General features: G+C 48.3%; 2 protein-coding genes across 2 annotated transcripts in view; both read right to left on the bottom strand.

Moving 5' to 3' along the window:
* Positions 1 to 22545, bottom strand: part of LOC135510193 (GRB2-associated-binding protein 1-like) — a 378827-nt gene that overhangs the window by 191841 nt on the left and 164441 nt on the right. The window lies entirely within an intron of this gene.
* On the bottom strand, positions 2537 to 21931 carry anapc10 (anaphase promoting complex subunit 10). The gene is made up of 6 exons (XM_064930710.1): positions 21793 to 21931; positions 18324 to 18439; positions 17611 to 17701; positions 8380 to 8500; positions 3471 to 3541; positions 2537 to 3359 (listed from the first exon to the last, which is right to left on the bottom strand). The coding sequence occupies exons 2-6, from the start codon at positions 18436 to 18438 to the stop codon at positions 3200 to 3202; spliced, it is 558 nt and encodes a 185-aa protein (XP_064786782.1). The 5' UTR covers position 18439; positions 21793 to 21931; the 3' UTR covers positions 2537 to 3199.

Raw genomic sequence — 22545 nt, 5'->3', positions numbered from 1 at the left:
ACCTATAGCTAGTAGAAGCAGACCTATAGCAGACCTATAGCAGACCTATAGCAGACCTATAGCAGACCTACAGCAGACCTATAGCAGACCTATAGAAGACCTATAGCAGACCTATAGCAGACCTATAGCAGACCTATAGAAGACCTATAGCAGACCTATAGCAGACCTATAGCAGACCTATAGCATACCTATAGCAGACCTATAGCAGACCTATAGCAGACCTACAGCAGACCTATAGAAGACCTATAGCAGACCTATAGCATACCTATAGCAGACCTATAGCAGACCTACAGCAGACCTATAGCAGACCTATAGCAGACCTATAGCAGACCTATAGCTAGTAGAAGCAGACCTATAGCAGACCTATAGCAGACCTATAGCAGACCTATATCAGACCTATAGCTAGTAGAAGCAGACCTATAGCAGACCTATAGCAGACCTATAGCAGACCTATAGCAGACCTATAGCTAGTAGAAGCAGACCTATAGCAGACCTATAGCAGACCTATAGCAGACCTATAGCAGACCTATAGCTAGTAGAAGCAGACCTATAGAAGACCTATAGCAGACCTATAGCAGACCTATAGCAGACCTATAGAAGACCTATAGCAGACCTATAGCATACCTATAGCAGACCTATAGCAGACCTACAGCAGACCTATAGCAGACCTATATCAGACCTATAGCTAGTAGAAGCAGACCATAGCAGACCTATAGCAGACCTATAGCATACCTATAGCAGACCTATAGCAGACCTATATCAGACCTATAGCTAGTAGAAGCAGACCTATAGCTGACCTATAGCAGACCTATAGCAGACCTATAGCAGACCTATAGCTAGTAGAAGCAGACCTATAGCAGACCTATAGCAGACCTATAGCAGACCTATAGCAGACCTACAGCAGACCTATAGCAGACCTATAGCTAGTAGAAGCAGACCTATAGCTGACCTATAGCAGACCTACAGCAGACCTATAGCTAGTAGAAGCAGACCTATAGCAGACCTATAGCAGACCTATAGCAGACCTACAGCAGACCTATAGCAGACCTATAGCTAGTAGAAGCAGACCTATAGCAGACCTATAGCAGACCTATAGAAGACCTATAGTAGACCTATAGCAGACCTACAGCAGACCTATAGCAGACCTATAGCTAGTAGAAGCAGACCTATAGCAGACCTATAGCTAGTAGAAGCAGATCTATAGCAGACCTATAGCAGACCTATAGTAGACCTATAGCAGACCTATAGCAGACCTATAGTAGACCTATAGCAGACCTATAGCAGACCTATAGTAGACCTATAGCAGACCTATAGCAGACCTATAGCAGACCTATAGTAGACCTATAGTAGACCTATTGCAGACCTATAGCAGACCTATAGTAGACCTATAGCAGACCTATAGCAGACCTATAGTAGACCTATTGCAGACCTATAGCAGACCTATAGCAGACCTATAGCAGACCTATAGCAGACCAATAGCAGACCTATAGCAGACCTATAGTAGACCTATAGCAGACCTATAGCTAGTAGAAGCAGACCTATAGCAGACCTATAGTAGACCTATAGCTAGTAAAAGCAGACCTATAGCTAGTAAAAGCAGACCGACGGGGATCAAACTGAAAACACATTTAATTGAACAACAGACAGAGAGATACATACATCTGACATTCATTCCCAGTCAGTGGACAGCAGGTCACACAGGGAGTAAAACCTGTGTTATTTGGGGGCCTCAACCACTGCCCTTACATCGTCTCGTTGAAGTCTTCAAATCATCTTTACATCAGACGCCAACCGCAACACAGGCCATCCGACTAACATGGAATTACAACATCAATAACACACAGAGATTGCTGCCAACACAGCACCCTATTCCCTATATAGTGCACTACTATAGACCAGAGCCCTATTCCCTATATAGTGCACTACTTTAGACCAGAGCCCTATTCACTATATAGTGCACTACTTTAGACCAGAGCCCTATTCCCTATATAGTGCACTACTTTAGACCAGAGCCCTATTCCCTATATAGTACACTACTATAGACCAGAGCCCTATTCCCTATATAGTGCACTACTTTAGACCAGAGCCCTATTCCCTATATAGTGCACTACTTTAGACCAGAGCCCTATTCCCTATATAGTGCACTACTTTAGACCAGAGCCCTATTCCCTATGTAGTGCACTACTTTAGACCAGAGCTCTATTCCCTATATAGTGGTACTACTATAGACCAGAGCTTTATACCCTATATAGTGCACTACTTTAGACCAGAGCCCTATTCCCTATGTAGTGCACTACTTTAGACCAGAGCCCTATTCCCTATATAGTGCACTACTTTAGACCAGAGCCCTATTCCCTATATAGTGCACTACTTTAGACCAGAGCTCTATTCCCTATATAGTGGTACTACTATAGACCAGAGCCCTATTCCCTATATAGTGCACTACTTTAGACCAGAGCCCTATTCCTATATAGTGCACTACTTTAGACCAGAGCCCTATTCCCTATATAGTGCACTACTTTAGACCAGAGCCCTATTCCCTATGTAGTGCACTACTTTAGACCAGAGCCCTATTCCCTATATAGTGCACTACTTTTGACAAGGGTCCATAGGAACACACGTAGGGGTCCGGTCTATAGTAGTGCACTATATAGGGAATAGGGCTCTGGTCTAAAGTAGTGCACTAAATAGGGAATAGGGCTCTGGTCTACAGTAGTACCACTATATAGGGATTAGGGCTCTGGTCTATAGTAGTGCACTATATAGGGTATAGGGCTCTGGTCTATAGTAGTGCACTATATAGGGCTCTGGTCTATAGTAGTGTACTATATAGGGAATAGGGCTCTGGTCTATAGTAGTGTACTATATAGGAAATAGGGCCCTGGTCTATAGTAGTTCACTATATAGGGCTCTGGTCTATAGTAGTGCACTATGTAGGGAATAGGGTCTATAGTAGTGCACTATATAGGGAACAGGGTGCCATTTGGGATGCAGACAGGCAGTAATACGTTGAGTGGCTCCATGTAATCTTAAATGAAAAGGATTTCAGGTTAACTTGAAAATTAGAATAATATTTCACTTAAAAAAAATAGCATTCCAATTCCCTTATTTGTCAACACTGTACACTTAAGGGTTCCACCCGGAACTCTGGAAAGTTCTATTCGTAACCCTGAGGAGGTTCCACCCGGAACCCTCAGTGTCATCTGATGGTGCGGTACATCATGAAGTCGACCGTGGTGCATCTTGGGAACTTGCCGATGGAGCTCTCCTCCACGGGGGTATACACTTTGATCTGCCTCATGTGCGTGTCTCTGCCGTTCTGGTGGTTGGCTAACACAGCTATCTGGATCATGAACGTCCTGACAAATTAAATCATTAGAAACATTAGGACAGACAATTTAACATATAGAATATCATTGGTCAAAGCAGTGTGTTTGAGACACTTGTCAGAACAACACATATAAATCTACCTGATGGGGTTGTTGACTGCATCCAGAAGGGGGATGTGGATCCAACCGCTAGGCTCTACCATCTCTAACTGCTGCAGTGGGGGGAGGAGGAGGAAGAGGAGGAAGAGTGAGGAGGAGGAGAGCGGGGAGGAAGAAGAGTGAGGAGGAAGAAGAGTGAGGAGGAAGAGCGAGGAGGAAGAGCGAGCAGGAAGAGGAGCGAGGAGGAAGAAGAGTGAGGAGGAAGAAGAGGAAGAGTGAGGAGGAGGAAGAAGGGGAAGAGTGAGGAGGAAGAAGGGGAAGAGCGAGGAGGAAGGCGAGCGAGGAGGAAGAAGAGGAAGAGTGAGGAGGAAGAGGAGGAGGGCGGGGAGGAAGAAGAGTGAGGAGGAAGAAGAGTGAGGAGGAAGAAGAGGAGGAAGAGCGAGCAGGAAGAGGAGCGAGGAGGAAGAAGAGTGAGGAGGAAGAAGAGGAAGAGTGAGGAGGAGGAAGAAGGGGAAGAGTGAGGAGGAAGAAGAGGGAAGATGAGGAGGAAGAAGAGTGAGGAGGAAGAAGAGCGAGGAGGAAGAAGGGGAAGAGTGAGGAGGAAGAAGAGCGAGGAGGAAGAAGAGCGAGGAGGAAGAAGGGGAAGAGCGAGGAGGAAGAAGAGCGAGGAGGAAGAAGGGAAGAGTGAGGAGGAAGAAGAGCGAGGAGGAAGAAGAGCGAGGAGGAAGAAGGGGAAGTGTGAGAAGGGGCTTTCCCACCCGGACAAATATGCATAAATACATTTATCAACATAGAGACCAGCAGAAAAGTCTATTTGTAAGCTACTTTATTAACAAGAGCTGATACAGCTCAAGAGAGAGAGAGCAGGGGGAGGAGGGGCTACGAGAGCGAGAGCAGGGGGGCTACGAGAGAGAGAGAAGGGGGAGGAGGGGCTACGAGAGAGAGAGAGCAGGGGGTGGAGGGGCTACGAGAGAAAGAGAGCAGGAGGAGGAGGGGCTACGAGAGAGAGACAGCAGGGGGTGGAGGGGCTACGAGAGAGAGAGAGCAGGGGGTGGAGGGGCTACGAGAGAGAGAGCAGGGGGAGGAGGGGGGCTACGAGAGAGAGAGAGAGCAGGGGGAGGAGGGGCTACGAGAGAGAGAGAGAAGGGGGAGGAGGGGCTACGAGAGAGAGAGAGCAGGGTGGAGGGGCTACGAGAGAGAGAGAGCAGGGGGTGGAGGGGCTACGAGAGAGAGAGAGCAGGGGGTGGAGGGGCTACGAGAGAGAGAGCAGGGGGTGGAGGGGCTACGAGAGAGAGAGCAGGGGGAGGTGGGGCTACGAGAGAGAGAGAGCAGGGGGAAGAGGGGCTACGAGAGAGAGAGAGCAGGGGGTGGAGGGGCTACGAGAGAGAGAGAGCAGGGGGTGGAGGGGCTACGAGAGAGAGAGAGCAGGGGGAGGAGGGGCTACGAGAGAGAGAGAGAAGGGGGAGGAGGGGCTACGAGAGAGAGAGAGCAGGGGGTGGAGGGGCTACGAGAGAGAGAGAGCAGGGGGTGGAGGGGCTACGAGAGAGAGCAGGGGGTGGAGGGGCTACGAGAGAGAGAGAGCAGGGGGAGGAGGGGCTACGAGAGAGAGAGAGAGCAGGGGGTGGAGGGGCTACGAGAGAGAGAGAGAGCAGGGGGTGGAGGGGCTACGAGAGAGAGAGAGCAGGGGGAGGTGGGGCTACGAGAGAGAGAGAGCAGGGGGAGGAGGGGCTACGAGAGAGAGAGAGCAGGGGAGGAGGGGCTACAGAGAGAGAGAGAGCAGGGGAGGAGGGGCTACGAGAGAGAGAGAGCAGGGGAGGGGCTACGAGAGAGAGAGAGAGCAGGGGGAGGAGGGGCTACGAGAGAGAGAGAGCAGGGGGAGGAGGGGCTACGAGAGAGAGAGAGCAGGGGGAGGAGGGGCTGCGAGAGAGAGAGAGCAGGGGGAGGAGGGGCTATGAGAGAGAGAGAGCAGGGGGAGCAGCCTTGCTGTTGGCTCTTGGTCATTGTACCATATACTTCTCATTTCACGTTTAATTCCATCTCCCGCTGATTAGATCATGTCCTAACTTGCTTTGGCACACGGAGGGCTCTACGAATGTAGCGGAGCTTTTGGTGGCATTGGGATTAGCCCCGAACAACGACAAGCTACACAACGCCACGCGTTGAGCAGTGGAGAGAACACACACCGTTAACGTCTAAATCCACAGCTTCTCTGTCCCGCCGACGTTGTCGACTGGGAGGCCAGAATGTTCCCAACCTGGAGATTTAAAACGCTGACGGGGGATCCTACTGGTTTATGGATCCAGCCATCTATAGGGTTCCGGCTGAGACTCACATTAGGTTCGTTTGACATCTACGCAAGTTAAGATTAGAATTTTGATTACAACGTGCCCAAAACACACAGACGACAATGTGTCCCCCCTCACAACCCCACTCCGCTTCACTTACGAGACGATGGTATACAACACAGAGAAGGCATAGCCTACAGACAGACTTGGGTCGAGCCTACAGACAGACTGAGGTCTAGCCTACAGACAGACTGAGGTCGAGCCTACAGACTACAGACAGACTGAGGTCTAGCCTACAGACAGACTGAGGTCTAGCCTACAGACAGACTGAGGTCGAGCCTACAGACTACAGACAGACTGAGGTCTAGCCTACAGACAGACTGAGGTCTAGCCTACAGACAGACTGAGGTCTAGCCTACAGACAGACTGAGGTCTAGCCTACAGACAGACTGAGGTCGAGCCTACAGACAGACTGAGGTCTAGCCTACAGACTACAGACAGACTGAGGTCTAGCCTACAGACAGACTGAGGTCTAGCCTACAGACAGACTGAGGTCTAGCCTACAGACAGACTGAGGTCTAGCCTACAGACAGACTGAGGTCTAGCCTACAGACTACAGACAGACTGAGGTCTAGCCTACAGACAGACTGAGGTCGAGCCTACAGACTACAGACAGACTGAGGTCTAGCCTACAGACTACAGACAGACTGAGGTCTAGCCTACAGACAGACTGAGGTCGAGCCTACAGACAGACTGAGGTCTAGCCTACAGACAGACTGAGGTCTAGCCTACAGACAGACTGAGGTCTAGCCTACAGACAGACTGAGGTCTAGCCTACAGACTACAGACAGACTGAGGTCTAGCCTACAGACAGACTTAGGTCGAGCCTACAGACAGACTGAGGTCTAGCCTACAGACTACAGACAGACTGAGGTCTAGCCTACAGACTACAGACAGACTGAGGTCTAGCCTACAGACAGACTGAGGTCTAGCCTACAGACAGACTGAGGTCTAGCCTACAGACAGACTGAGGTCTAGCCTACAGACTACAGACAGACTGAGGTCTAGCCTACAGACAGACTGAGGTCTAGCCTACAGACAGACTGAGGTCTAGCCTACAGACAGACTGAGGTCTAGCCTACAGACTACAGACAGACTGAGGTCTAGCCTACAGACAGACTTAGGTCGAGCCTACAGACAGACTGAGGTCTAGCCTACAGCCTACAGACAGACTGAGGTCTAGCCTACAGACTACAGACAGACTGAGGTCTAGCCTACAGACAGACTGAGGTCTAGCCTACAGACAGACTGAGGTCTAGCCTACAGACAGACTGAGGTCTAGCCTACAGACTACAGACAGACTGAGGTCTAGCCTACAGACAGACTGAGGTCTAGCCTACAGACTACAGACAGACTGAGGTCTAGCCTACAGACAGACTGAGGTCCAGCCTACAGACAGACTGAGGTCTAGCCTACAGACAGACTTAGGTCTAGCCTACAGACAGACTTAGGTCGAGCCTACAGACTACAGACAGACTGAGGTCGAGCCTACAGACAGACTGAGGTCTAGCCTACAGACAGACTGAGGTCGAGCCTACAGACTACAGACAGACTGAGGTCTAGCCTACAGACAGACTGAGGTCTAGCCTACAGACAGACTGAGGTCGAGCCTACAGACAGACTTAGGTCGAGCCTACAGACAGACTTAGGTCGAGCCTACAGACAGACTGAGGTCTAGCCTACAGACAGACTTAGTGGTTCTATTTAAAACATGTAATGTTTGTTGAATTCATTGGGGTTCATAGTGCCGGGGTCTCGTATCGTTACTAATAGTAATAACAGTTATAACATGTTGACACAGATACATATAACAGTTATAACACATCACATAACAGTTATAACATCACATAACGGTTAAAACATGTACACACTGATACATATAACAGTTATAACACATCACATAACAGTTATAACATGCACACACTGATACATATAACAGTTATAACACATCACATAACAGTTATAACATCACATAACAGTTATAACATGTACACACTGATACACATAACAGTTATAACATGTACACACTGATACATATAACATGACATAACAGCTATAACATCACATAACAGTTATAACATGTACACACTGATACACATAACAGTTATAACATGTACACAGATACATATAACATGACATAACAGCTATAACATCACATAACAGTTATAACATGTACACACTGATACACATAACAGTTATAACATCACATAACAGTTATAACATGTACACACTGATACACATAACAGTTATAACATGTACACACAGATACATATAACATGACATAACAGCTATAACATCACATAACAGTTATAACATGTACACACTGATACACATAACAGTTATAACATCACATAATAGTTATAACATGTAGACACAGATACACAACAGTTATAACATCACATAACAGTTATAACATCATATAACAGTTATAACATGTAGACACAGATACACATAACAGTTATAACATCACATAACAGTTATAACATCATATAACAGTTATAACATGTACACACTGATACATATAACATGACATAACAGCTATAACATCATATAACAGTTATAACATGTTGACACAGATACACATTTAAAACAGTTAAAGTTCTTACTCTGATCTCCTGCAGGTTGTGGAAGTTGTTTCCTACTCTGACAGAGATCTTACTGGGGGTGTAGCTCTCGTCTGACTTGTAGTCTGCATACATACACAACATCTTCACTGTGGTCTTTCTCCTGAGGAGAGGAGGAGAGAAGGGAGAGATGAATGATGGTCTTTCTCCTGAGGAGAGGAGGAGAGGAGGAAGAGATGAATGATGGTCTTTCTCCTGAGGAGAGGAGGAGGAAGGGAGAGATGAATGATGGTCTTTCTCCTGAGGAGAGAAGGGAGAGATGAATGATGGTCTTTCTCCTGAGGAGAGGAGGAGAGAAGGGAGAGATGAATGATGGTCTTTCTCCTGAGGAGAGGAGGAGAGAAGGGAGAGATGAATGATGGTCTTTCTCCTGAGGAGGAGGAGGAGGGAAGGGAGAGATGAATGATGGTCTTTCTCCTGAGGAGAGGAGGAGAGAAGGGAGAGATGAATGATGGTCTTTCTCCTGAGGAGAGGAGGGAGAGATGAATGATGGTCTTTCTCCTGAGGAGAGAAGGGAGAGATGAATGATGGTCTTTCTCCTGAGGAGAGGAGGAGAGGAGGAGAGATGAATGATGGTCTTTCTCCTGAGGAGAGAAGGAGAGAAGGGAGAGATGAATGATGGTCTTTCTCCTGAGGAGAGGAGGAGAGATGAATGATGGTCTTTCTCCTGAGGAGAGGAGGAGGGAAGGGAGAGATGAATGATGGTCTTTCTCCTGAGGAGAGGAGGAGAGGAGGGAGAGATGAATGATGGTCTTTCTCCTGAGGAGAGAAGGAGAGAAGGGAGAGATGAATGATGGTCTTTCTCCTGAGGAGAGAAGGGAGAGAAGGGAGAGATGAATGATGGTCTTTCTCCTGAGGAGAGAAGGAGAGATGAATGATGGTCTTTCTCCTGAGGAGAGAAGGAGAGATGAATGATGGTCTTTCTCCTGAGGAGGGAAGGGAGAGATGAATGATGGTCTTTCTCCTGAGGAGAGGAGGAGGGAAGGAGAGATGAATGATGGTCTTTCTCCTGAGGAGAGAAGGGAGAGATGAATGATGGTCTTTCTCCTGAGGAGGAGAGAAGGGAGAGATGAATGATGGTCTTTCTCCTGAGGAGAGGAGGGAGAGATGAATGATGGTCTTTCTCCTGAGGAGAGAAGGAGAGAAGGGAGAGATGAATGATGGTCTTTCTCCTGAGGAGAGAAGGAGAGAAGGGAGAGATGAATGATGGTCTTTCTCCTGAGGAGAGAAGGAGAGAAGGAGAGATGAATGATGGTCTTTCTCCTGAGGAGAGAAGGGAGAGATGAATGATGGTCTTTCTCCTGAGGAGGAGAGAAGGGAGAGATGAATGATGGTCTTTCTCCTGAGGAGGAGGGAAGGGAGAGATGAATGATGGTCTTTCTCCTGAGGAGAGAAGGAGAGAAGGGAGAGATGAATGATGGTCTTTCTCCTGAGGAGAGAAGGGAGAGATGAATGATGGTCTTTCTCCTGAGGAGAGAAGGGGGAAGGGAGAGATGAATGATGGTCTTTCTCCTGAGGAGAGAAGGAGGGAAGGGAGAGATGAATGATGGTCTTTCTCCTGAGGAGAGAAGGGAGAGATGAATGATGGTCTTTCTCCTGAGGAGAGGAGGAGAGAAGGGAGAGATGAATGATGGTCTTTCTCCTGAGGAGAGAAGGGAGAGATGAATGATGGTCTTTCTCCTGAGGAGAGGAGGAGGGAAGGGAGAGATGAATGATGGTCTTTCTCCTGAGGAGAGAAGGGAGAGATGAATGATGGTCTTTCTCCTGAGGAGAGGAGGAGAGAAGGGAGAGATGAATGATGGTCTTTCTCCTGAGGAGAGAAGGGAGAGATGAATGATGGTCTTTCTCCTGAGGAGAGAAGGAGAGAAGGGAGAGATGAATGATGGTCTTTCTCCTGAGGAGAGGAGGAGGGAAGGGAGAGATGAATGATGGTCTTTCTCCTGAGGAGAGGAGGAGGGAAGGGAGAGATGAATGATGGTCTTTCTCCTGAGGAGGAGGGAAGGGAGAGATGAATGATGGTCTTTCTCCTGAGGAGAGGAGGAGAGAAGGAGAGATGAATGATGGTCTTTCTCCTGAGGAGAGGAGGGAGAGATGAATGATGGTCTTTCTCCTGAGGAGAGAAGGGAGAGATGAATGATGGTCTTTCTCCTGAGGAGAGAAGGGAGAGATGAATGATGGTCTTTCTCCTGAGGAGGAGAGAAGGGAGAGATGAATGATGGTCTTTCTCCTGAGGAGGAGGGAAGGGGAGAGATGAATGATGGTCTTTCTCCTGAGGAGAGAAGGAGAGAAGGAGAGATGAATGATGGTCTTTCTCCTGAGGAGAGAAGGGAGAGATGAATGATGGTCTTTCTCCTGAGGAGAGAAGGAGGGAAGGGAGAGATGAATGATGGTCTTTCTCCTGAGGAGAGAAGGGAGAGATGAATGATGGTCTTTCTCCTGAGGAGAGGAGGAGAGAAGGGAGAGATGAATGATGGTCTTTCTCCTGAGGAGGGAAGGAGAGGAGGAGAGATGAATGATGGTCTTTCTCCTGAGGAGAGAAGGAGGGAAGGGAGAGATGAATGATGGTCTTTCTCCTGAGGAGAGAAGGGAGAGATGAATGATGGTCTTTCTCCTGAGGAGAGGAGGGAGAGATGAATGATGGTCTTTCTCCTGAGGAGAGGAGGAGAGATGAATGATGGTCTTTCTCCTGAGGAGAGAAGGGAGAGATGAATGATGGTCTTTCTCCTGAGGAGGGAAGGGAGAGATGAATGATGGTCTTTCTCCTGAGGAGAGGAGGAGAGATGAATGATGGTCTTTCTCCTGAGGAGAGAAGGGAGAGAAGGGAGAGATGAATGATGGTCTTTCTCCTGAGGAGAGAAGGGAGAGAAGGGAGAGATGAATGATGGTCTTTCTCCTGAGGAGAGGAGGAGGGAAGGGAGAGATGAATGATGGTCTTTCTCCTGAGGAGAGGAGGAGAGAAGGGAGAGATGAATGATGGTCTTTCTCCTGAGGAGAGGAGGAGAGAAGGGAGAGATGAATGATGGTCTTTCTCCTGAGGAGAGGAGGAGAGAAGGAGAGATGAATGATGGTCTTTCTCCTGAGGGAGAGGAGGAGAGATGAATGATGGTCTTTCTCCTGAGGAGAGGAGGAGAGAAGGAGAGATGAATGATGGTCTTTCTCCTGAGGAGGAGAGGAGGAGAGAAGGAGAGATGAATGATGGTCTTTCTCCTGAGGAGAGGAGGAGGGAAGGAGAGATGAATGATGGTCTTTCTCCTGAGGAGAGGAGGAGAGATGAATGATGGTCTTTCTCCTGAGGAGGAGGAGGAGGGAAGGGAGAGATGAATGATGGTCTTTCTCCTGAGGAGAGAAGGGAGAGATGAATGATGGTCTTTCTCCTGAGGAGAGGAGGAGGGAAGGAAGAGATGAATGATGGTCTTTCTCCTGAGGAGAGAAGGAGAGATGAATGATGGTCTTTCTCCTGAGGAGAGGAGGAGGGAAGGGAGAGATGAATGATGGTCTTTCTCCTGAGGAGGAAGGAGGGAAGGGAGAGATGAATGATGGTCTTTCTCCTGAAGAGAGAAGGAGGGAGAGATGAATGATGGTCTTTCTCCTGAGGAGAGGAGGGAGAGATGAATGATGGTCTTTCTCCTGAGGAGGAAGGGAGAGATGAATGATGGTCTTTCTCCTGAGGAGGGAAGGAGGGAAGGGAGAGATGAATGATGGTCTTTCTCCTGAAGAGAGAAGGAGGGAGAGATGAATGATGGTCTTTCTCCTGAGGAGAGGAGGGAGAGATGAATGATGGTCTTTCTCCTGAGGAGGGAAGGAAGAGATGAATGATGGTCTTTCTCCTGAGGAGAGAAGGAGAGATGAATGATGGTCTTTCTCCTGAGGAGGGAAGGAGGGAAGGGAGAGATGAATGATGGTCTTTCTCCTGAGGAGGGAAGGAGGGAAGGGAGAGATGAATGATGGTCTTTCTCCTGAAGAGAGAAGGAGGGAGAGATGAATGATGGTCTTTCTCCTGAGGAGAGGAGGGAGAGATGAATGATGGTCTTTCTCCTGAGGAGGGAAGGAGAGATGAATGATGGTCTTTCTCCTGAGGAGAGGAGGAGAGGAGGGAGAGATGAATGATGGTCTTTCTCCTGAAGAGAGAAGGAGGGAAGGGAGAGATGAATGATGGTCTTTCTCCTGAAGAGAGAAGGGAGAGATGAATGATGGTCTTTCTCCTGAGGAGGGAAGGGAGAGATGAATGATGGTCTTTCTCCTGAGGAGGGAAGGGAGAGATGAATGATGGTCTTTCTCCTGAGGAGAGGAGGAGAGGAGGGAGAGATGAATGATGGTCTTTCTCCTGAGGAGGAGGAGGGAGAGATGAATGATGGTCTTTCTCCTGAGGAGAGGAGGAGAGAAGGGAGAGATGAATGATGGTCTTTCTCCTGAGGAGAGGAGGGAGAGATGAATGATGGTCTTTCTCCTGAGGAGAGGAGGAGAGGAGGGAGAGATGAATGATGGTCTTTCTCCTGAGGAGGAGAGGAGGGAGAGATGAATGATGGTATTTCTCCTGAAGAGAGAAGGAGGGAAGGGAGAGATGAATGATGGTCTTTCTCCTGAAGAGAGAAGGAGGGAGAGATGAATGATGGTCTTTCTCCTGAGGAGAGGAGGGAGAGATGAATGATGGTCTTTCTCCTGAGGAGAGGAGGAGGGGAGGGAGAGATGAATGATGGTCTTTCTCCTGAGGAGAGGAGGAGGAAGGGAGAGATGAATGATGGTCTTTCTCCTGAGGAGAGGAGGAGGGAAGGGAGAGATGAATGATGGTCTTTCTCCTGAGGAGAGAAGGGAGAGATGAATGATGGTCTTTCTCCTGAGGAGAGGAGGAGAGAAGGGAGAGATGAATGATGGTCTTTCTCCTGAGGAGAGGAGGAGGGAAGGGAGAGATGAATGATGGTCTTTCTCCTGAGGAGAGGAGGAGAGAAGGGAGAGATGAATGATGGTCTTTCTCCTGAGGAGAGGAGGAGAGAAGGGAGAGATGAATGATGGTCTTTCTCCTGAGGAGAGGAGGAGGGAAGGGAGAGATGAATGATGGTCTTTCTCCTGAGGAGAGAAGGAGAGATGAATGATGGTCTTTCTCCTGAGGAGAGAAGGGAGAGATGAATGATGGTCTTTCTCCTGAGGAGAGAAGGGAGAGATGAATGATGGTCTTTCTCCTGAGGAGAGAAGGAGGGAAGGGAGAGATGAATGATGGTCTTTCTCCTGAGGAGGAGGAGAGAAGGAAGAGATGAATGATGGTCTTTCTCCTGAGGAGAGGAGGAGAGAAGGGAGAGATGAATGATGGTCTTTCTCCTGAGGAGAGAAGGGAGAGATGAATGATGGTCTTTCTCCTGAGGAGAGAAGGAGGGAAGGGAGAGATGAATGATGGTCTTTCTCCTGAGGAGGAGAGAAGGGAGAGATGAATGATGGTCTTTCTCCTGAGGAGAGGAGGAGGAAGGGAGAGATGAATGATGGTCTTTCTCCTGAGGAGGAGAGAAGGGAGAGATGAATGATGGTCTTTCTCCTGAGGAGAGGAGGGAGAGATGAATGATGGTCTTTCTCCTGAGGAGGGAAGGGAGAGATGAATGATGGTCTTTCTCCTGAGGAGAGGAGGAGGGAAGGGAGAGATGAATGATGGTCTTTCTCCTGAGGAGGAGAGAAGGGAGAGATGAATGATGGTCTTTCTCCTGAGGAGAGAAGGGAGAAATGAATGATGGTCTTTCTCCTGAGGAGGGAAGGGAGAGATGAATGATGGTCTTTCTCCTGAGGAGAGGAGGAGGGAAGGGAGAGATGAATGATGGTCTTTCTCCTGAGGAGAGAAGGGGAGATGAATGATGGTCTTTCTCCTGAGGAGAGAAGGGAGAGATGAATGATGGTCTTTCTCCTGAGGAGAGGAGGAGGGAAGGAGAGATGAATGATGGTCTTTCTCCTGAGGAGAGAAGGGAGAGATGAATGATGGTCTTTCACCTGAGGAGAGAAGGGAGAGAAGGGAGAGATGAATGATGGTCTTTCTCCTGAGGAGAGAAGGGAGAGAAGGGAGAGATGAATGATGGTCTTTCTCCTGAGGAGGGAAGGGAGAGATGAATGATGGTCTTTCTCCTGAGGAGGGAAGGGAGAGATGAATGATGGTCTTTCTCCTGAGGAGAGAAGGGAGAGATGAATGATGGTCTTTCTCCTGAGGAGGAGGGAAGGGAGAGATGAATGATGGTCTTTCTCCTGAGGAGAGGAGGAGAGATAAATGATGGTCTTTCTCCTGAGGAGAGGAGGAGGGAAGGGAGAGATGAATGATGGTCTTTCTCCTGAGGAGAGAAGGGAGAGATGAATGATGGTCTTTCACCTGAGGAGAGGAGGAGAGAAGGGAGAGATGAATGATGGTCTTTCTCCTGAGGAGAGGAGGAGAGATAAATGATGGTCTTTCTCCTGAGGAGAGAAGGAGGGAAGGGAGAGATGAATGATGGTCTTTCTCCTGAGGAGAGGAGGAGAGAAGGAAGAGATGAATGATGGTCTTTCTCCTGAGGAGAGAAGGGAGAGATGAATGATGGTCTTTCTCCTGAGGAGAGAAGGAGAGAAGGGAGAGATGAATGATGGTCTTTCTCCTGAGGAGGAGAGAAGGGAGAGATGAATGATGGTCTTTCTCCTGAGGAGAGGAGGAGAGAAGGGAGAGATGAATGATGGTCTTTCTCCTGAGGAGGGAAGGGAGAGATGAATGATGGTCTTTCTCCTGAGGAGAGGAGGAGGGAAGGGAGAGATGAATGATGGTCTTTCTCCTGAGGAGGAGGAGAGAAGGGAGAGATGAATGATGGTCTTTCTCCTGAGGAGGGAAGGGAGAGATGAATGATGGTCTTTCTCCTGAGGAGAGGAGGAGGGAAGGGAGAGATGAATGATGGTCTTTCTCCTGAGGAGGAGGAGAGAAGGAAGAGATGAATGATGGTCTTTCTCCTGAAGAGAGAAGGGGGAAGGGAGAGATGAATGATGGTCTTTCTCCTGAGGAGAGAAGGGGGAAGGGAGAGATGAATGATGGTCTTTCTCCTGAGGAGAGGAGGAGAGATGAATGATGGTCTTTCTCCTGAGGAGAGGAGGAGAGATGAATGATGGTCTTTCTCCTGAGGAGGAGGAGGAGAGAAGGGAGAGATGAATGATGGTCTTTCTCCTGAGAGAGAAGGGAGAGATGAATGATGGTCTTTCTCCTGAGGAGAGGAGGAGAGATGAATGATGGTCTTTCTCCTGAGGAGGAGGAGGAGAGAAGGGAGAGATGAATGATGGTCTTTCTCCTGAGGAGAGAAGGAGGGAAGGAGAGATGAATGATGGTCTTTCTCCTGAGGAGAGGAGGAGAGAAGGGAGAGATGAATGATGGTCTTTCTCCTGAGGAGAGAAGGGAGAGATGAATGATGGTCTTTCTCCTGAGGAGAGGAGGAGGGAAGGGAGAGATGAATGATGGTCTTTCTCCTGAGGAGAGGAGGAGAGAAGGGAGAGATGAATGATGGTCTTTCTCCTGAGGAGAGAAGGGAGAGATGAATGATGGTCTTTCTCCTGAGGAGAGGAGGAGGGAAGGGAGAGATGAATGATGGTCTTTCTCCTGAGGAGAGGAGGAGAGAAGGGAGAGATGAATGATGGTCTTTCTCCTGAGGAGAGGAGGAGAGAAGGGAGAGATGAATGATGGTCTTTCTCCTGAGGAGAGAAGGGAGAGATGAATGATGGTCTTTCTCCTGAGGAGAGGAGGAGGGAAGGGAGAGATGAATGATGGTCTTTCTCCTGAGGAGAGGAGGAGAGAAGGGAGAGATGAATGATGGTCTTTCTCCTGAGGAGAGGAGGAGAGATGAATGATGGTCTTTCTCCTGAGGAGGAGAGAAGGGAGAGATGAATGATGGTCTTTCTCCTTAGGAGAGAAGGGAGAGATGAATGATGGTCTTTCTCCTGAGGAGAGGAGGAGGAAGGGAGAGATGAATGATGGTCTTTCTCCTGAGGAGAGGAGGAGAGGAGGGAGAGATGAATGATGGTCTTTCTCCTGAGGAGAGAAGGGAGAGATGAATGATGGTCTTTCTCCTGAGGAGAGGAGGAGGGGAAGGGAGAGATGAATGATGGTCTTTCTCCTGAGGAGAGAAGGGAGAGATGAATGATGGTCTTTCTCCTGAGGAGAGGAGGAGGGAAGGGAGAGATGAATGATGGTCTTTCTCCTGAGGAGAGGAGGAGAGAAGGGAGAGATGAATGATGGTCTTTCTCCTGAGGAGAGGAGGGAGAGATGAATGATGGTCTTTCTCCTGAGGAGAGGAGGAGGGAAGGGAGAGATGAATGATGGTCTTTCTCCTGAGGAGAGGAGGGAGAGATGAATGATGGTCTTTCTCCTGAGGAGAGGAGGGAGAGATGAATGATGGTCTTTCTCCTGAGGAGAGGAGGAGGGAAGGGAGAGATGAATGATGGTCTTTCTCCTGAGGAGAGGAGGGAGAGATGAATGATGGTCTTTCTCCTGAGGGAGAGGAGGAGGGAAGGGAGAGATGAATGATGGTCTTTCTCCTGAGGAGAGAAGGGAGAGATGAATGATGGTCTTTCTCCTGAGGAGGAGGGAAGGAGAGATGAATGATGGTCTTTCTCCTGAGGAGAGGAGGGAGAGATGAATGATGGTCTTTCTCCTGAGGAGAGGAGGGAGAGATGAATGATGGTCTTTCTCCTGAGGAGAGGAGGAGGGAAGGGAGAGATGAATGATGGTCTTTCTCCTGAGGAGAGAAGGGAGAGATGAATGATGGTCTTTCTCCTGAGGAGAGGAGGAGAGATGAATGATGGTCTTTCTCCTGAGGAGGAGGGAAGGGAGAGATGAATGATGGTCTTTCTCCTGAGGAGAGGAGGAGGGAAGGGAGAGATGAATGATGGTCTTTCTCCTGAGGAGAGGAGGAGAGAAGGGAGAGATGAATGATGTTCTTTCTCCTGAGGAGGAGGAGGGAAGAGATGAATGATGTATGTTGGAGATGCCTTCATTGAGATCCTGATTGACTAAGTCAGGCAGGCAGGGAGAAAGGCAGACAGGCAGGAAGGAAGGCAGGGAGAAAGGCAGACAGGAAGGCAGGCAGACAGGAAGGCAGGCAGGGAGAAAGGCAGACAGGAAGGCAGGCAGACAGGAAGGCAGGCAGGGAGAAAGGCAGACAGGAAGGCAGGCAGGGAGAAAGGCAGACAGGCAGGGAGAAAGGCAGACAGGCAGGAAGGAAGGGATACAGAATGTACCTAAACTGGATGTTGACTAGGTGTGGCTGGGATCCATCAGACTGCCAGTATGTCTCCAAGTTGTCATCTCTCAGCTGGTCCACACCAAACCCTAGAGGGAGGGGGCAGAGTCACTGTATGAGTTCACCAGTCAGCTGACGAGAGGAGCAGAGAAAGAACACCAGGGATGAGTTCATCAGAGACGGAGGAAAACACCAGGGATGAGTTCATCAGAGACAGAGGAAAACACCAGGGATGAGTTCATCAGAGACAGAGGAAAACACCAGGGATGAGTTCATCAGAGACAGAGGAAAACACCAGGGATGAGTTCATCAGAGACAGAGGAAAACACCAGGGATGAGTTCATCAGAGACAGAGGAAAACACCAGGGATGAGTTCATCAGAGACAGAGGAAAACACCAGGGATGAGTTCATCAGAGACAGAGGAAAACACCAGGGATGAGTTCATCAGAGACAGAGGAAAACACCAGGGATGAGTTCATCAGAGACAGAGGAAAACACCAGGGATGAGTTCATCAGAGACAGAGGAAAACACCAGGGATGAGTTCATCAGAGACAGAGGAAAACACCAGGGATGAGTTCATCAGACAACAAACAAACTGAAACCCGGGTGGGACTGTCCTGAATGGTCCAATAACTAGTTTTCATTACCTTTGCAAAACATTTGTTTTTGCTACAGTGTGCACTAATGAATAAAACCCAACTGAACTCACCTGGTTTACAGGAAGACAGAGACCACACTGCCTGAGAGCCGATCTCCCGGACCGTCCCGGTCCTCTCCAGCTGCTTGGGGTCAGAACCTGGCGGGGTCTTACTGGGGGTCGCCATGCTACACACACACACACCACACACATACACACACATACACATACACACACACACACATACACACACACACACACACACACCGCACACACACCACACACACACACCACACACACACACACACACACCACACGCACACGCGCACACGCGCGCACACACACACACACACACACACACACACACACACACACACACACACACACACACACACACACACACACACACACACACACACACACACACACACACAACACAGGAAGGAACAAAAACCATTGAAAATAGAATGAATTACATCAGAGGTTGCAGCCCCAATCGCTGTTGTCTGATAGGGTGGATGGTGGCGGCGTTGACAGCTCCCGCTCGGACAGCTTTCGGTGTTAATCATTACCTTGCTTTATCCCGGTGTTGCTCCGATCACTTCCTACGACTTATTAAAAACACTTATTATGTAGGTATTCTTATCTTGTATTAGTTAATATTAGCTGTATGGACGTAGAACAGTAAGTGTAGTTTAGTAGGATGGAGGCAGCCATAGCTGTATGGACCTGGAACAGTAAGTGTAGTTCAGTAGGATAGAGGCAGCCATAGCTGTATGGATCTAACAGTAAGTGTAGTTTAGTAGGATGGAGGCAGCCATAGCTGTATGGATCTGGAACAGTAAGTGTAGTTTAGTAGGATAGAGGCAGCCATAGCAGTATAGATCTGGAACAGTAAGTGTAGTTTAGTAGGATAGAGGCAGCCTTAGCTGTATGGATCTGAACAGTAAGTGTAGTTTAGTAGGATGGAGGCAGCCATAGCTCTACGGATCTAGAACAGTAAGTGTAGTTTAGTAGGATAGAGGCAGCCATAGCTGTATGGATCTGAACAGTAAGTGTAGTTTAGTAGGATAGAGGCAGCCATAGCTGTACGGATCTAGAACAGTAAGTGTAGTTTAGTAGGATGGAGGCAGCCATAGCTGTACGGATCTAGAACAGTAAGTGTAGTTTAGTAGGATGGAGGCAGCCATAGCTGTATGGATCTGAATAGTAAGTGTAGTTTAGTAGGATGGAGGCAGCCATAGCTGTATGGACCTGGAACAGTAAGTGTAGTTCAGTAGGATGGAGGCAGCCATAGCTGTATGGATCTAACAGTAAGTGTAGTTTAGTAGGATAGAGGCAGCCATAGCTGTATGGATCTGGAACAGTAAGTGTAGTTTAGTAGGATAGAGGCAGCCATAGCAGTATAGATCTGGAACAGTAAGTGTAGTTTAGTAGGATAGAGGCAGCCATAGCTGTATGGATCTGAACAGTAAGTGTAGTTTAGTAGGATGGAGGCAGCCATAGCTGTACGGATCTAGAACAGTAAGTGTAGTTTAGTAGGATGGAGGCAGCCATAGCTGTATGGATCTAACAGTAAGTGTAGTTTAGTAGGATGGAGGCAGCCATAGCTGTATGGATCTGAACAGTAAGTGTAGTTTAGTAGGATAGAGGCAGCCATAGCTGTACGGATCTAGAACAGTAAGTGTAGTTTAGTAGGATGGAGGCAGCCATAGCTGTACGGATCTAGAACAGTAAGTGTAGTTTAGTAGGATGGAGGCAGCCATAGCTGTATGGATCTGAACAGTAAGTGTAGTTTAGTAGGATGGAGGCAGCCATAGCTGTACGGATCTAGAACAGTAAGTGTAGTTTAGTAGGATGGAGGCAGCCATAGCTGTATGGATCTGAATAGTAAGTGTAGTTTAGTAGGATGGAGGCAGCCATAGCTGTATGGATCTGAATAGTAAGTGTAGTTTAGTAGGATGGAGGCAGCCATAGCTGTACGAATCTAGAACAGTAAGTGTAGTTTAGTAGGACACAGGTCATCTACAGCAGAGGTGCATAAATTCAAAATGTACCACGCGGATCTAGATGATGCTGTAGCCTTTGATCGCATAGCAACAGCAGAGGTACAGAGGTAAAATCATTGGCGTAATGATTTGAGTTTGTAGAATATACTTTTCTAGTTGTAAACACAATTTGAAAAATGTGTAATTGATGAGTGGTGAACATGAAAAGAATCATCTGTATTTGTGTAAACTTAAACATTTGCGAGCAATCATTAGATTTGTCCACCTTGCAGCATGTCAATTTTGCTCAACTCAGACTGTTGGCAGTTCTTTAGCATCCTACCGTGACAAAAAAGGGTTTTGTAAACTATTTTTAAGATAGATAGCTAGATTCTGTATGGAGCCATTGCTAGCACAATCATTAGAAGATAAAAAAAATAGCAACAGATAAATCCCATGATTTATTGATCACCCAGTTAGATCTGGAGTTTTAGTAAAAGCACGACTGTAGGTAGAAAATTATTTATTTCGCTTTGACATTGGCTGCATTCTGTGAATCTGTGGCTAGCACGCCGCCTCTCCCGGGAGCACGCCGCCTCTCCCGGGAGCACGCCGCCTCTACAGGGAGCACGCCGCCTCTACCGGGAGCACGCCGCCTCTACCGGGAGCACGCCGCCTCTACCGGGAGCACGCCGCCTCTACAGGGAACACGCCGCCTCTACCGGGAGCACGCCGCCTCTACCGGGAGCACGCCGCCTCTACAGGGAGCACGCCGCCTCTACAGGGAGCACGCCGCCTCTACCGGGAGCACGCCGCCTCTACCGGGAGCACGCCGCCTCTACCGGGAGCACGCCGCCTCTACCGGGAGCACGCCGCCTCTACAGGGAGCACGCCGCCTCTACAGGGAGCACGCCGCCTCTACAGGGAACACGCCGCCTCTACCGGGAGCACGCCGCCTCTACCGGGAGCACGCCGCCTCTACCGGGAGCACGCCGCCTCTACTGGGAGCACACCGCCTCTACTAGGAGCACACCGCCTCTGGTAGTAAATAGACAGTTATAAAGAATATAGATGAGAACTCTCTTGGTATATAGTGTGGTCTACAGCTTATCATGAGATACTAACCCTCACGCCAAACAACATGTGACAATTACAGTTCTGAGATATCATTACCTACCTTATTCATTTAAATTAAAAAAAATATCCCTCATGGTTTGACATTGCAATGCAGTGACCTGGATTCAAACCGATGTTCCTGCGGTCACAACGTGAAATACAAAGCATTATTTTAATCACGGCGAACTACCAAGGCTTGTGGCTACAGGGGGAAAGCAGAAGGCTTTTTCATGCAAGCCTGAAGTGACGTGCGCGAGTCTTACGCAAAATCCAGTATCGATTACCATGGGAGTTAGCAACATGACAATAACAAGTATCACGTCGATAACCCTTTACGCATCGCTGTCGAGTTAGCTTGCTAGCTATGTTATTAACAGTCATGCAAAACCATTTGTGCCAGAAACAAGAACGTTCTTATACACAGTAAGTTATATTACCTTACTCCGGTGTCGTGGTTTTCCTTTTTCGTTTTTAACTAATCCTAGATGGTATTTGTTTAATGAAATATGAAATTACTGTTGCTTGTTTTGCTACTTCGAATCTCCCACTTCTTGCTCCAGGTTTGGTCGCATGTTGATGACGACACAGGAAGTGGAGACACTTCTGTCGCACAACAATGTCTTTCTCGCGCGATCTTTTCCTTCCTACTTCTCTCCAAGATCGAACGAAAGAGCATTTATGGAACTCTTTTTCTGTCTCTCCCTGGAAATGAAGTTGTAAAGTTAGACCTAGACACTGATCTTGGGACAGTTATTCTCCCGTTGGTGAGGGTTAGGGCGTGGGGTTACACTGATCCTAGACCTGTGCTTAAGGGCAGTTTTCTCAAATGTCCAGTTATGCAGCTTACATACATTATCCATCTGTGGTACCAGTATGAGGTGTGAATGCCATAAATCACATATGTCAGAGTCAAGGCCTGCGGGCCACATCCGGCCCGCGAGAAGGTTTTTTACGGCCCCTGGGATGATCTTGATTTATTATTAGAACCGGCCCGCAGACCGCATCAAGCCGGCAGCCCGCAGATCTTTTACACGCACCAATACTACATTTCCCACAATGCAACGGTGACGCAGCAGTAGGCTGCTTCATTTCAATATTTATTGGCACAGCAGTCGTCAGCATCACAGTAAAATTAACTTTCAGATACCCATCAAAAATGGCAAAACGGAAGGTGGACACTGAGAACCGGG

The sequence above is a fragment of the Oncorhynchus masou genome, chromosome 23, assembly GCF_036934945.1.
Source record: "Oncorhynchus masou masou isolate Uvic2021 chromosome 23, UVic_Omas_1.1, whole genome shotgun sequence".
Taxonomy (NCBI): domain Eukaryota; kingdom Metazoa; phylum Chordata; class Actinopteri; order Salmoniformes; family Salmonidae; genus Oncorhynchus; species Oncorhynchus masou.
This window is presented reverse-complemented; position numbering and strand designations above follow the sequence as displayed.

Bases quoted from the DNA above. Each gene is read 5' to 3' on its own strand.
- anapc10 (XM_064930710.1), bottom strand. From the start codon at position 18,438: ATGGCGACCCCCAGTAAGACCCCGCCAGGTTCTGACCCCAAGCAGCTG. The intron at 17,702-18,323 runs GTGAGTTCAGTT...CCCTCCCTCTAG, and splicing joins TCTGTCTTCCTGTAAACCAG to GGTTTGGTGTGGACCAGCTG. The intron at 3,542-8,379 runs GTAAGAACTTTA...CCCCCACTGCAG, and splicing joins ACAACCTGCAGGAGATCAGA to CAGTTAGAGATGGTAGAGCC.